This window comes from Cyprinodon tularosa, unplaced genomic scaffold, assembly GCF_016077235.1.
Source record: "Cyprinodon tularosa strain WSP-4 unplaced genomic scaffold, ASM1607723v1 ctg1390, whole genome shotgun sequence".
NCBI lineage: Eukaryota > Metazoa > Chordata > Actinopteri > Cyprinodontiformes > Cyprinodontidae > Cyprinodon > Cyprinodon tularosa.
In genome coordinates, this window is record NW_024038211.1 from 18,887 (window position 1) to 34,458 (window position 15,572).

The following is a 15,572-nucleotide window of genomic DNA, read 5'->3' on the forward strand; positions in this document are numbered from 1 at the left end:
TGTTGAGAGGAGCTGTTACTGCCTCCTTCAGATCATAGAAACATATATCAAGAATTTATTTTCAAAACCTAATTATTCATCAGTGGTATGAACATATTTTTGGAATCGATGTACTGTAAATTCTTTTTTTCTAAAACTTTAAACAGCACCCTTGCTATTGCAATGGGCCTATCGTTTTTAAATACTGTATATCTTTTCTGTTTTTTAATTAACTGGTACCGGTAAAGGTGACAGCATATAGTTGGATTAATTCCATAAAAGCAGAAGGACGGTAAAACAGAAACTGTTAGAAGGCAGCAAGCAGATGTAACAGAAACTATTAAGAACTATTATTATGTTAAAAATAATAATATTAATCTTGCCAAACAATTAAAAAAAATATATATAAAACATTTATTTTCAACATGGATCGGACTATCTACTCCTTTGAGGAGTGGTATTTATCACTTTAAAGCACTTTTGGACTCCTGTCCATTTTTTCTAGCCCCACTGAGTAGAGACGTATTAAAAAAACAAAAAAAACAACAACATTGAGTTAAGCCGGACTGTTCACAGCCGCCTTTAGGCACAACCTTGGGCTTTAAAGGAATAAGTGGCACCATATTTGGCACCACTCCAGTAGTTATAGTATTAAACAAAAAAGGCAGAATGTTTTGTGGTTAAAGATCAGTCCAGAATGCTAAAAGCTGATGGGGAAAATCTCAAAAATAGAACGTGATGTAAAAATGTGGAGATGCAGGCAAGGGACACTGACATCTATAAACAACAAGGCTCTCAATAATCTGGCTTGTCATGAAAGTCAAGAATATAAATGTAGGTAAAGAGCTGAGCTAAATGAAGCTGATCGCACATCTGGCAAATTACTGAGTGCAGCAGCAGACAACACAACAGATGTCAATAAAAAGCATGAATTTTAAATATTCCGAGATTAATTAAATTTTCTCATCATAGTTTGTGAAATGAAAAAGTACAGACTACTTAGTACCGTTGGTCTGTTTTTCAGACTTTAACATCAAAGTTTATTTGATCATGTTTAGTGATGTATCAATAAGCCCAGAATAAAACTAAATCAACCAAACCATGACTTCTGTAGCTTTAATTATATATAATAAAGCATAATGTAATAATAAAGATGCATCAGAAATTTGCAAACAGAATCTAAGTTTGCAAGTAGAATTGTTTTCTCACCTTTTTTTTTTTTTTTGCATGTTGGTGTTTAACTTAACTTCCTGCCACCCACCTCACCGCACCGATTTAGAGATAAAGTTATTTTTGCAGAGCAGACTGAATTCATGCGAACACGTTTGACCTCAGAAAAGTTTGTTCCTAACACGTAGCTGGTCTTAATTTCTCCTTAAGGTGAGTATGAAATTATTAAGACATATATTAGTTTAGCCTATTTAGTAATTTTTTCATGTCCTCATTTGCCAATATAGCTCTGGGAATTGATGTCCCAGATCTAGATAATAGCCCATAATGGTTGATGCCATAAGCGTTTGCCTGGTACTTGTAAACTTTGTTGAAAATAATTTAGGGAGCAAAATTGTATACAACAGGCAGTGAAACAGAACGGGAGATAAGAAAGAAAGAGGGGACAAGAACTAATGGCATAGAGAAACACATAGAGACAGGAAAAAGCACATGAAAAGAGAAAATAGAATAAAAATAAACAACAGAAGATATAGAGTAACTCCTAGAATTCTGCTTCCACTTCAGAAGAGATGCAAAAAAACAGAGAACATACCAGCAGCAAAAAGAAGACAACAGACAGCCAAAGTAAATGTATAAAGAAAACGTGGAGAGCAGCAGGTATCACTTAGATATCCATGTTTTTAAGATAAAACTTATGTTGATTCCACAATCTTAATCAGGGTGGTATCTGTAGCTGCTGCTTAGTATTTAGTATTAGTGTGTATCTGTGAATACCTAGAACCAAACTTGCGTGGTATGTATGCATTACTCTGTCATTTCTAAAAATGTTTTTTTTTTGTGTGTGTCACATTAAATTTTTCACTAAAAGTTACTCGAGAACTAAAGGTCTGACGGTGAAAAACATTTGGAGTAACAGAGCTGGAAGTTAAATTGTTCTGAATTTTATGCTGCAGCATCATATCCAAGTCTTAAAATTTTGACAGAAGAGATTAAAGAACATTTTAAAATTTCCGTTATTTTTACATAAACCACAGGTCACTGTAACCAAATGTTACGGTCTGAAAAATTATGATTGTAACATATGTAGAAAAAATCGAAATATTGTTTTCTTTTCATAACATTTTGTTTTTTTTTGTTTTGTTTTCTCTTTCTAACAGGAACACTTTTAAAGGAAATATCACAAAACAGAACATGAAATCAGCATCTGTCCTTGGGATGATGTGGGTCAACATCCGTGTTTGTCTCCCCTTCACATTAATGGTCATCGCTTTGAGTGGTGCAGTATGTTGATAGCATCATAATTTCATATTTGTGTTTTGTTAAGTAGAAAAATAAATATTAACAATGTAATCAGTAGGGATAGCATGAGTAGCAGGGATAAAAAATTGGATGAGTAAATTTTCTATCAGTTTCATATTCATTTTATTTTGTTGATCTCTGTTGCTGATTTTGTTTAACTGACCACTGCAGGCTTCTATCAGGAAGCCGTGAAAGTGAACAGTGATTCTGTTACAAACCAGAGCAGTTTCTGAACCTCTACATAAAGGATATGAAGAACTGATCCATATATATATATATATATATATATATATATATATATATATATATATATATATATATATATATATATATATATATATATATATATATATATATATATATATATATATATATAGAGAGAGAGAGAGAGAGAGAGAGAGAGAGAGAATTATGAGTCTCTCAAACCTCATAAAGGCTTTCTGAATTGGAACAATATTGCATGCAAAGTGGGAATGATCTGCCTGACAGCCACACAAATTACTCAGTCAAAGCTTGAATACAAATCAATATCTGCTTGAAAACTTTTACTTTTGTAGTTACGATATTTTATTTTAGTTCGATCTAGTGATTTATGCACTTCATGATCACCAAGATAATAATAAACACCTCTCTTCTATAATAATAAATAGCGTGAAGTCATGGAATGATTATTTTCCTCCCTCTGTTGAAGTACTTAGATCTTATATAAGGTCTTATTTATTTTTGCCTCACTGTATAATTGAAACATTAATGCCTCTAAACGGATGTTTCCTGCAGGTGCGATTAGATGGTGCTCCCGTCACCTACTACATGAACCTTCTGCTTTCAAACCTTGTCCAGCTGGGTGCTATGGTTGCCTTAATGACGAAGATAAATGAGTATCAATCCAATACAGAATTTCCTATTGTTTTCGGCTGTGGTGCATTAGCCAGTCTTTGCTTCAGAACAATCATTGCTCTTGAGAGGTAAAAAACATAACTTTCAGTGTTTTGCATTGACATGTTCAGGGTCAATAATACTGACTGTTCCTCTTTTGTTTCAGATATTTTCTTATCTCCTGGCCACAGCTTCACTTCATCAGACAAACAAAAGTTTCTGTCCTGTTCTGTCTTTTGATCTGGGTTTTTTGTGTAGTTATTTTTCCTGTTTTTATACATCTTGGACTATTTTTATTATTCTGTATTTTCCCCTTTATTCCTGCTCCAGTGTTCATCCTCTGCCTCACTCTCACCATCAAAAACCTGCGCAAAGCCACCTCCGTCTCTGCCAGAGAAAAAAAAAGAATTATTGGAAGTTTACTTCTGTTGTTCTGTGTTTACTCTTTAATGGTTCTTCCTCTAATTTATTATTTGTTCGGGTTTCGTCTCAAACAAAAAATCTCCTTGTGCTTTTTTCTGTTAAGTCCTTTCATGGACTTAATTCTGTTTCTCTTTATGTATAAAAACTTGACAAGCTGCTGCAGTGTTTCTGCAGCTGCAGAACGGGAGTCACTGAAGGAAAGAGAAACAGTAGGGAATGAAAACTTATTGTAAAGATATAATGAATAAAAATATATAACACAAATATATCTATCTTTAAAGGAAGGATGTGTAAACTTTAAAACAAAACTGTATATATGTACATATATAAAGTTGTTTGCCTTTAAGTGGTTGCCCAACTGATGTTTTTAATGTTTTTTTCAATGTATATGATAAATTAATAGAAATTTAGGAATATTATAAGTTTGTTGCAACATTTAAACCAGCCAATAACATCATACACCATTAGGGTCCAGTTCCAATTGAAAGAAGTGCTTCCAAAGGTTCTTAGGCTCATGTCGAATATTTTAATACTTTTGGCTATAAACCTTTATCACAATACTGCAGATTTGTTTTAAACCTGTATTAATTTTTTCTTAACTGCATTTATCCATTATGTGTATGAGCAGAACTATGTGCACTGTAAAAGAAGTTTGGTCTATAATTGCTCTTTAGAAATGCTACAACTTTTATTTTTGACATAATTCTTCCCAACCCGTTTTAACCTGTATACCCTTTAGTTACCTAAAATTACATAAGTCAAACATATAAGTGTGTACTACAAAAAATAGAAAGAGCTTAGAAGTTAATTGTCTTGCTGCCCAAAGCAGATATGTTGACAGCTTAGAATAACTGTTATGAATTTGTTTAAAAGAAATTTAACTCATTTTTTACAATAAAGCAGATCAATTTCTTCTATAATTGCCTGTAGAACGAAGGTCAACAAGATTTTGAAGTCTGGTTTATATTTAAATATATATATTTATTTTACTTTTGAAAAATTCAATAGAACCAAAGACAAAATACAAAAGATTGTTCTTTTTTTAGCACCAATGTCAACAGTTGTTCTACCAGACATGCAGCTGATAGAAGTTTTCAAATTTGTTTTCCCATTCTGATATAAACAAGTGGTATAGCATAACAAAGCGTATAACATTCATCTTTAGATTTTATTTTATGACCCTTGGCCTTTATTAAATGTATAAATAAGAGTAGAATACCTTGCTGAGACTGGATCAGTGCGCACAGTTCGAAGCAGATTACTAACAAAACTATGATTTTTTTAAAATTTGAACGCTGATTTTCTTTTATTACAATGCCTAAGGCCAAAAATAAAAATACAGCTAAGATAAGGCAGTGGGGCTTATTTTTGCTTAAAAAGCAGTGGTTTCACTATTTTTTTTACAGATTTTTATGTTTTATGTTTTGTTTTTTTTTGGTTTATAAAAGTTACATTTTGTTATATACATCGATGCTGAAATAAAGGGGGAAAAAAACTTGCTTCGTCAATGTTTTTTGGCCATCAAAATGCTTTACTGTTATTTTATGGGTCAAATATTTGATTAAAATCATTTTGCACAATCTGGCACATAAGGAGAGGTTTGGAGACGCTGACATCAAAAGTTCAAAGCCCCTCACCTCTGGAACTGTTGCAGCTAGAGGTCTGACATTTTCTGCATTTGTGGTTGACATGGTGTAGAATAAACGTCATATACTGAGACATGCCTATTCTCAAGCATGTCTTTATTACTGTTGTTCAAAAAGACCTATTATTTTGGAGAATAAAAAAAGAACTTTGAGTCATGTTTGAACTGATGCAGTTTGCCTGTGTCTTACTCACACTATATTCATTTATATTTTCAGAATCTAGAAGGTTTTCAAATGATTTATCACACATGTAATTTGGGTTTACACTTCCTCAGTTATTTCTTTTCCATTTGGGTATGCAAAAAAGGGTGGGTGTTAAAAGGTTAATACATTTTGTTTTGCTGGTATATTTGTGTTTTACGTACTTTGCATGTGATGATAGCAGGAAAATTAACTGTAGTATATATTTGTATGTGTGTGTGTGCCTGTTTTAGAAGAAAACTGAGGACAAGATTCAGTTTCTAACCTTTGGAGTTAGGACATTTTTTTTTACAAAGTGAGGATGTTTTGGTCAGCCGCCACAAGCTCTTTTTCTAGGTTAGGTTTAGGCCTAAGGTGTTAATTGGGTTAGGGTGAGGTATATACACTGGTAATGGTTATCTTTAGGGTTTTTTTATAGGGTAAGGCTTTAGAAAGGGTTAAAAATGACCATAAATCAATGGAAGTCAACTGGGGTCCACACATTGTCCTCACTATTATATAGCAAGACATGAGAGTGTTGCCTCTCACCACTGATCTAAAGAAAATGAGCTGTAACAAAATGTAAGAATAAGGAAACTGTTTAATTTGTTCAATAAATTTTGGATATTATAAATGACCTGATTCTGATGTTACACTAGTCTGTTAAAATGTGTTGTAGATGATAAATTAAAAAAAAAAAAAAAAAATCCTAATAAATTAAAATTGATCTTCTGCTCTTGAATCTTTCTGTCATTTTGTTTGGTATGTGTGTGTTCCTGTATTGGTTACCTGGTGGAAACAATTTTCCAGAAATATGGTACATTTTTGGTACTTAAAGGTATTTGTGGGAACAAACATCTGGCCCCCATTAGAGGAGAAGTTCTGTTATTGGGTTAGGTTTAGGGCCAAAGTGTGAAATGTAGCTTAAGAAACAATTCAATCTGGAAGACTCTTATCATCTGGGGCATCAGCTGTTGTCCCACACTTCCTCCGAAGCCAATCATCTTTAAAGATTCCCCTCATTTGGCTTCTGGCCTTGCTTCTACCCTTCACACCAGTGGACGCTCACCCACCTCCATCCCATCTCCTCCCTCACTGTCAGGGAATCCTCAGTCCCACTTTTCTTCCTAATTCCACCACCAGGGTTCCGGGCCCCATTGGGAAGACTACTTTAATCTTTTCCTAAGTTACTCATCCAAGCAAATGTTGATTCAAAGCATCAAAGTCTTCTGCCTGGGCCCCAGCGCCAAAGAATATATTTTATTAAAACCTTTCTAATTGCTGCTTTCCTCAGAGTCATTCTCTCCAAGATGAATTTGGTTTAGGTTATGTTTAGGTATGTGTTGGTCAACTGTAATTACTTCAACAGCCTCTGCTCAACCAATAAAACTAATTAGGTAGGGGAGCGCATGTGCAGTTGGTCAAAGGAATTGGGTGGAAAAAAAGGTCATTTAATGACTTAAATTAAATTCAAAGATTTTATATGAAGTCATAAAAGGTGAGGAATAGAGTGCAGTGAAGACCTAACTGGAGAAACATCCTCCATCGTCTGTAAAACGCTACATTGCCAAAGGTAAAGGGCATCTGGGTTTAGCACACACGTAGTTAGCAAATATTTTTTTAAATATTTTTTCTTTGGTTTCGTGAAAGCTTTAATTTGTACACATGCAGATTTTCTCAGCAAGTTTCCTGATGTATTTTGATCATATCTGAGCTTCCTGCCACTCATCTCACCACAGTGAAGCTCAAAGTTAGAGAAGAAAAACCACTTGGAAAAAAAAATCTTGTGGTCAAACATACAGCTGTGAAAATGTAAGTATGAATATCATTTGACTGCAGGTGCTGTCAGAGGATTAAGTTTTTAAACATATCTAGAATACTTTTATAATAATCCCACCATCACATCACTATTGCAAAGCTGCTGATTTTAGCTGCTGGATTGCTCAGCTGAAAAACATCCTCAGCAACAGAGTGGTGAGTAAAATATTCATTATTATCAGAAATAAGATATTGAGGTTCATCATTTGAGTTCAAGTTTTATCAGAATGGTAGAAATTATACTTCAGTTTGAACAAAATTCTGCTGAAACATTAAAATTATGATTTTCCCACAGATAATTCTAGTAAATAATTATGGGTCTTTCCTAGTATTCAGTGCCTTTTAAGTGTTTTGTGCCATAATGGGCTATATTATTTTACAATATGGACTAATATAAATACATATTTAATTATTATGTTTGAATACGCCCTAATATAAATATGAATGTATTAACATAAATAACTGTATTTTAAAATGATTAAATCTAATTTAATTTAAACTTGGTTTAATCGCCTTGTCCCGTTTTCATTTTCTCCAAAACCAGTAATAGAATTTTATAAATAGTTAAGTTGGTAGTAGTGTACTTCCAATGTTTTCTTTCCATATCAAAATGTTTTTTAATCCGAAATTTTTAAATTGAAATTACTTTCCATGGGTCAACTTTCCACCCTGTTACCCTAAAATACCCAGCTGCCCCTTCCCTCAAACCACCTCTATTCTCACATGTCTTATAAGAAAAACTTTGTCAGTTTTTTAGGAGGGAAAACTTCAAAGAAGCAGGATGAATATTTTTTTTTTTCCTGTTTTATGACGGTTCATTGATGTGGTAAAGCATAACATGTCCCTTGTTTGCATTGAAAATAGATTTTTTTCTTTTTGTTTTTCGAATTAAAAGTTACTACGTGTAAATACAAGTAAACTCCTCAGTGGTGATCAAGCACTAGCTTGTTTTTAATGACAGGATTAGTCATTTCTGATTTTAGTGGTAATTGTCCCTCTTGTTACGTTCACTGTGTTTTAGTTTTTTGTGTCAGAAAAGTTTGGACTTCCAAAGATTCTAGATTCTTATTTAAGACGAGTTCATTATATAATAAATATTAATCTAATGGTCAGGGAATGCTGTGTCTCCTGGAGAAAACAGAAGTGCTACAGGTCTCATTGTGATGCAGACCCTTAAATAACGACTAAATACCTATTAGGATTTGATAAAATGCAGGGCAGTGTGACATCCTCTGCATTAGCAATATAATTATCTTAGTTTAACAAGTCTTTATTAAATAAAATATTAGAAAAAATAAAATGCATGCGGTGTTACTATAGTCAAATGGCATTGAATAGTGAGAATCTTATAAGAAGGAAAAAAAAACCTTAAAACTATATTTCTAATTAATTTTTTTTTTCAAAGTGTAATTTTGATTCTTTTTTATCTTATTAACATCTGATGAGGATTTGTTTTTTTTAGTAGAGTTAAAAAAAAACCCAAAAAAACCCGAATTGTCTATTTCACAGGTCAGAAAAGGTGATTTTTTTCAGGAGCTCTATTATTTAAATATTAACATTTATTGATCATTTCAAAAGAGAATGTAAATTCTGATGTGAAATGTACAATATTTAAAAAAAAATTTTTTTTCTCCAGAGTAAATCAAAACAATGTTTGAAGATTATCTTAACGTGATGATTTGGATGGACATCCGTGTCTGTTTTCCCTTCACTTTGCTGGCCGTCGGTTTGTGTTTTATGGTGAGTAATCTAGAAAGTAGTGTAATATTTTAATTGTTGTTCAAACTGTTTGTGTGTATTCCCAGGCACAGGATTTCTCACTCAATAAATAAACACTTTTTTTCTAGACTGTCTATTTATTGAATGTGAGGAAAAGAAAATCTTCAATTTCCTCCTTAATCATACAAACAGAAATATAAATTTTAAATGCCCAGAAATATATATGTTACCAAGCTTTTGTGGCTTCTAATGTAGAATATGTTTAATTACCATTTTTAAAAAGGGGACAAATTAATCTCTGTTAGAAATGTCATCATAATCTTAGTTTTGTTAAAGATGAAACTTTAATAACAGTGACAGAACAAATACAATTGATTTATTGTTAATGCTATTTCCTTAGTATCTAATAATCAATCCTGATATTTGATCTTTTTTGTTTTCAGATTTCCATCTCTGCCTTTTCAGGGTTAATGCCGGGGCCACTAGATTAAAAGGAAAACGTTTTAAGACATTAATAAATGAAGTTTGAGTCCTATATCCCAATATCCAAAATCATAAAAAACAGTAACTGTCTTAAAGCTATTTCGAAAATAGTTAAAAATATTTAAATTGACTAATTGACAAAATAATGACAAAATAATAACTCTTACTTGAGGAATATCATTAAGATGTATTGCAATTATTTCCTATTTTTATGGAAACGTTATCAATAACAAATGACATCACAAAATAATGAATAGGTTTATTTTAGCCAAATAATACACAAGAGAAAGACAGTGTTAAAGTGATCATTCTTGTTGATGCACAACTTTTGGTTATTTTAATTATGCTTCCTATTTATTGCGCCCATTGGGGCATTTGGTTGTTGTTTTTAAATATTAAGTTAGACTTTATTATCAATAATGAGCTTTTTAAAAACGACCTATATTAGGGCTGGGTATTGTTCAAAAATGTTCGGTTCCGGTACCAATACCGATACCTTCACTTCGATACCGGTTCCTGAATGATACTTTTTCCATACCAGTTTTATAAAAGCAATTCGAAGAAAAAGAAAATTACACAACATAAAAAAGTACAAATCTTGAGTTTTATTTTAAGCTCTGATTTTTCCATTTACATTTTTCCTCTTACAAAAAAAAAAATCAATGTTCAATATTCACTGTTACATTGTGAGGACCTTTTTACTTAGCAGATTTCCTTTAGAAAAATTACCATGTCTGACAAACAAGCCCGTTGAATGGGATCCTATTGACAGCGCACCCATGGGCGTAGGTTTGCATAGGGACCACAGGGACATGTCCCTACCAAAATTTTGAACCAACCTAAATGTCCCTACCAATAATTGGATGTGAGCAACATGTTTATAATTTACAGCAGTAGTTGTTGCAGCAGAGGCTTCTTTTTCTCTCACAGCTCCTCTGCCTGGTCTCTCCTGTCCCTTTCATGTAGCAGCGCATGGAACTGTGCTGCGCTGTTTAACTCAACTCTCATTGGTTGGTCTGCCTTAAGTTCCGCCTTCTCTCTCTCTGATTGGCTGTTTTCTAGTCAGCCTGTGCTTGGAGCACAACATTGAAAATTTATTCACACTAGAATGCTGCGGTTACTACAATTAATATTAGGCTACAAAACTAGTCCCAATAAAAAAAATGAATATCATGTACACTAAAAAACAAAAACCTTTTTTTTTTCCTTTTATAAAACGAAATATTCTGAGTCAGCCAGGAGTTCTGAAGACTGCTGGGAAAATGGGCAAATAAAGGCTGTAAGCATCAACATTTCTGATTCTTAGCCACAGCCACCTAAAAAAGAAAATGTGAGGGTTTCTTTTTTACCGATATTTAGTTAATATTACTGTTTTCATTTTTTTGTTTTTATTTTTACAATTTTGATATAATAACTGATCTAAGTGGGTTGCTCTGTGGGGAAAGGCACATTTTACATTTATATTACTGTATGTTTTAAAGTCTCTATTCTCCAGTTAATGATGAATCACTTACTAAATTAGTTGACAGTTTTTGAAATAATTAATTAATATGATTCATTTTTTTCAGTCCCAGATGAAATACATGAAATGTGCGACACAGAGTAACTACAGCCCAGACGTTCAACTTTTATAGTGAAGTTAATATTTTAATGAATGTATTATTTTGCTTGATACAGAGAGAGAATGGTAGGTACAAATATTAGAGTGGGGTTTAACTGTGCACTATTCTGTATCTTCAAAAGAAAATACTGTATTTACCTTCTCTCTTAGTCGTTCAAATGAAACCATTTTCAAAGTGGAAAACAGTCCTAATTCCACATTCATCAGAGCCGGTGATACTTCAAACATTGATAAACAGCATCTAATGAGTGTAGAGCTTATAACATTGTTATTAATGGAGCAAAATGTTTTTCTCTTTTAACAATGAATTCCTCTTATCAGTACGGATGCTCACATTGAGCATAAAAAAGGACATGCATATTGCATAGCACCAATGACACCAGGCCAATAGTGTCCCTACCAAAGTTCAAATCAAACCTACGCCCTTGAGCGCACCGCTGGTATGTGGGGGTCTGAGCCGCTCCGACAGAAATATTGGAAGGCAGAATGAACTGACTGCACTGATTAAGTTTTCAGGTGGATTTTCCCAATTAAAAACATAATAAAACTACTTTATTCCCACTGATCACAGCAAATATAGCTGCAAGGCAAAGAAAGGATAGAGTAGCTCCACCCAACGCGCGTCAGAGCCACTTTTCGACCGCGCAGCCAGAGCAGCAAAGCTTCTTCAGCCGCGCGTCAGAAGCTGGTACAAGCAGCAAAAAAGGAAGCAGCAGACGCGATTTTGCAGCTCCTGCTGCATCCAGTTTGAAAGCAGCATGATTCACTGCGCTCTGGCTTTGCTCTGCCCACGGGCTGCTGAGAGGAGAATGGTGGCGCCGGCTGCGGTCCGCTCTTCTTGCAGTCAAACACCGAGCAACTTTCTGCTCTTAAATGGTTTCCGTGCACAATGTATTGCATTGCGCACTATTGGCATCAGTCTTAATAAAGTGAAGCCGCACTTTTGACCTGGAGGGCATTTTAAAGGGGTTCCATGACGCTCGCAACCAGTTCACAACAGATACACATGAACCCTGGCTGTAGGCGTGACCACCTGTGTATTTTTCCTGGATGATGCAATCACATTAAGTGTTACAGCCAATCACCGAAACTTGGTACCGAAGGATGAGGCATGTTCGATACTCTGTAGAACCGAAGCATTTCGGTCCGTACCATAAAAGAACCGAAGTTCGGTACCCAGCCCTAACCTATATGCATATTAGGGTCAGAAGTTTTTTGAAACAAACATTCACCTAGTCTAAAATGTTTCTTTTAGATGTTATTCGATGGTATCTGGAGTGAACCCCCCTCTCTTTCCAGCCCAGAAATATGACAGTCAAATGTGGTCTGTTGTTGGTAGTTTGAATAAGAGTTTAAATGAACTGGAGCACAAATGGTCTATTCTCTCCTTATAAGGTCTGCTCGTCTAAAATGAGATACCTATGCAGTTTTTAACTACTCAATAAATTGATTATTGTTTGGAGTAAAACTAACAGCCTCCTACCTCCATATTTACCGTGTTCTAGTTAGAAAAAAGAAATACTCTGGTCTGATTGAATGAAACCCAGCACTAATAAATCAATATATGTAAAAGGGAATTAACAGGAAAGTGATTTTTCTTTCTCACCACAATTCTTAATAATGTTGTTTGGTGGAAAAAGCTTAAAACTTAAAAAAAAAATCATAGAATATTTGTAAATATTTTAGCTTTTATTTGACATTCATCAACTCTTGTCGTTCAATTAATGCGACTAATCTCTTTTGAAAGTATTATGCACTGATTGGAGAGTTTTACAAAAATATTTGCATGATGGCTAATTTTTCATTAATAACCAATAATTGAATTCTCCCCCTGATGCAAATTTTCTACAAATTGTGTTTTAAACAGCAATAATGTGAGTTTTGTTGACTGTTTCTTGCAGGTATATTTGGACCAGCATCCAGTTGCCTACTATGTGAACCTGCTTATTGCTAATCTAATCCAACTCATCACTCTGATTTTTATTGCAACTAATAACCTAAAAGATTTAGATGACATAAATTCCACATGTGTTATTATCTACGGTGCTAATGCAATGGCTAGTCTCTACTTCAGAGTGATTATTGCTCTGGAAAGGTAAGAACACATCTTTCTGCAAAATTAAAATCCGAAACTGTGTAATCCTGTTATTGTGGAGTACCAGATTCTGGGCATGGTTATTCACTGGGTTCCTCTTTTTGTTTTGTAGGTGTTTCTTCATTATCTGGCCAAAGCTGCAGTTCATCAGACAAACAAAGACATCTGCGATTATCTGTATTTTGGTCTGGATCCTCTGCATTGTGCTTTTCCCTCTTTTGATATTTTTTTATCAGAGATTGATCTTCTTTGTTTTTGCTCTGATTCCTTCACCCATGTTCATCATCTGTCCACTTGGAACCTTCTTTTCTCTGCCAAGAGCTACCTCAGTATCTCCTGAGGGAAGACGTAGAATTGTGGGGACTATGTTTCTGTTGATAGTTAACTACACCCTAACAATTGTTCCACCAACTATTGGCTTTATTTCTTATATACCTTCTGATCGATATTATGAACAACAGGTTTTAGTGACCTTGTTTCTTCTCAGTCCTTTCATTGATCTATTTCTGTTTGTTTTCATGCGCAAAGGACCTATTGACGACTTTCTATCATGTCTCTGCTGCTGTAAGATGGAAACCTCTGCAGTAGATGACAGCAGTTTATCTGCTTGAGTTTGGCTCAGATAGTTAATAGAAGAAATTAACACTGTCTAAGAACAAATCCAATGGGACTTTAACCCCTTTATGCCTGAATATACAAAAATATATACAAATGTTTTTGTGACTTACCATTGGCTGTTGTTTCAAGCCTGGAAATATCTCTAATTTTTTGTAACATTTATTTGCTGAGTTGGAAAATTAGGTTAATTTCCCCAGATGGACAGACTTAAACCTATAATACGGCGGTTCATATGGGGTGCCGTTTGTAAAGTTAAGCTGTCAAAAATGAGAAGCAATACGTATGGTTATTTAGTGTGTTTTAATAAAAATAATGTTTTTTTTCCGAAGTAAATTTTTCAATATGTCATTGAGTTATTTATAAAAATCTAAGTTTGAAATTAAATATTTAGGTTGTCATTTATAAAACTGTCAGCAAGCTAAGTATTTATTTACCAAACTAAATATTCTTCCTGCGATGGACTGGCAGACCATCCACGGCGCTAGCTTCATATTTTTTAACTGCAAACTGTCATGATTGTGCACTTTTTAGCTCTGTTTAAATTTTCTTTTTGAGATTTCAGTTATACTTTGATTAATGTCTTTATGGGTTTTTTTTGTTCATTGTATTCAATTTAATTTTGTGTCATTCTAGCTGTTTTTCTGATTGTATTTGAGTTCTTATGTATTTCTTTTTTACTCTCTGTTACCCTATTGTGTCAGTCTATTTTCCCTTAGCTCCTTTCGAGTTCCCTCTGTCCATACCTGCTCCCAATCAGTTGATTACTCCATTCTTTGTTCTGCTTGGTATTTTTACTCCTCTTCTGCAGTTACTGAGGGCTGAATTATCTTCATTCCCTCCTCATGTGTTCTCCTTTGTTATCATTCCTTTATCCCTTATTCGGTTATTTTTGGATTTATGCTTCAATTGCCACCGTTGGTAATTAAATCTGCAAGAAACCATCTCAGCTTCCTTCTCTGCATTTGGATCCTCTAAAAACCTCCACACAACCTGACACAAGATAAATATTTATTTATCAAACTAAGAATTTACTTTATAAAATAACTAATCAACATAATAAACATTTAGTTTGGAAAATAAATATTTAGCTTGCTAACAAATCTTTTAACTGAGAATCTAAATATTTAGTGAACTTTGATTCTTATAAATAGATGAATGATATACGGCAAAAAAATGACTCCCTTATTGTTCTCTTAAAACATGCTAAATAACCATAAATATTGCAATTAAGTTTTGACTGCTTAACATTACAAACTATACCCAATAACTTCATTGTTAACACAGTGAATACATGTCAGCAGAAAAGGAAGCCCAAACCATCAGCCCTCCACCACCATGCTTGACTATTGAATATACTTTGGTCTAATTTGACCAAAGTACAATAATCTATTAGATTTGTGTATATTTAGATTGAAGTGCAAACATCGACAATGTGTTTAGAGAAAAAAGACATTTCTCTTTGAATCGATCTCATTCAGCTTTTCTTATTATCTACCTTTACTTTAACAAGCTAGCTTTGGCCTATACATTCTAAGAAAGGGGCTTCTGGTTTATCCTTCTATCCACTGTAAAGTGTAAATTTTTGGGTAGATTTATTTTGAATTGCATGCAGATCGGCTGCTGTTTTCCTTGTATTATTTTT

The 15,572-nt window shown here is 33.7% G+C and overlaps 1 protein-coding gene across 1 annotated transcript; it reads left to right on the plus strand.

Annotated features, from left to right (window-relative positions):
* Positions 1–1,268: 1,268 nt before the first annotated feature.
* Positions 1,269–15,572, plus strand: LOC119778806. Its single transcript, XM_038278185.1, has 7 exons — positions 1,269–1,359; positions 2,310–2,433; positions 3,229–3,416; positions 3,494–3,959; positions 9,036–9,134; positions 13,119–13,312; positions 13,425–15,572. Exons 2-7 carry the CDS (start codon positions 2,344–2,346, stop codon positions 13,921–13,923), a joined length of 1,536 nt encoding a protein of 511 aa, XP_038134113.1. The 5' UTR covers positions 1,269–1,359; positions 2,310–2,343; the 3' UTR covers positions 13,924–15,572.

What these genes read in the sequence shown, in the direction of transcription:
- LOC119778806 (XM_038278185.1), top strand. Translation starts at nt 2,344, where the DNA reads ATGAAATCAGCATCTGTCCTTGGGATGATGTGGGTCAACATCCGTGTT. An exon ending in CCGTCGGTTTGTGTTTTATG is followed by an intron (nt 9,135 to 13,118) that starts GTGAGTAATCTA and finishes TGTTTCTTGCAG; the next exon opens with GTATATTTGGACCAGCATCC. An exon ending in GTGATTATTGCTCTGGAAAG is followed by an intron (nt 13,313 to 13,424) that starts GTAAGAACACAT and finishes TTTGTTTTGTAG; the next exon opens with GTGTTTCTTCATTATCTGGC.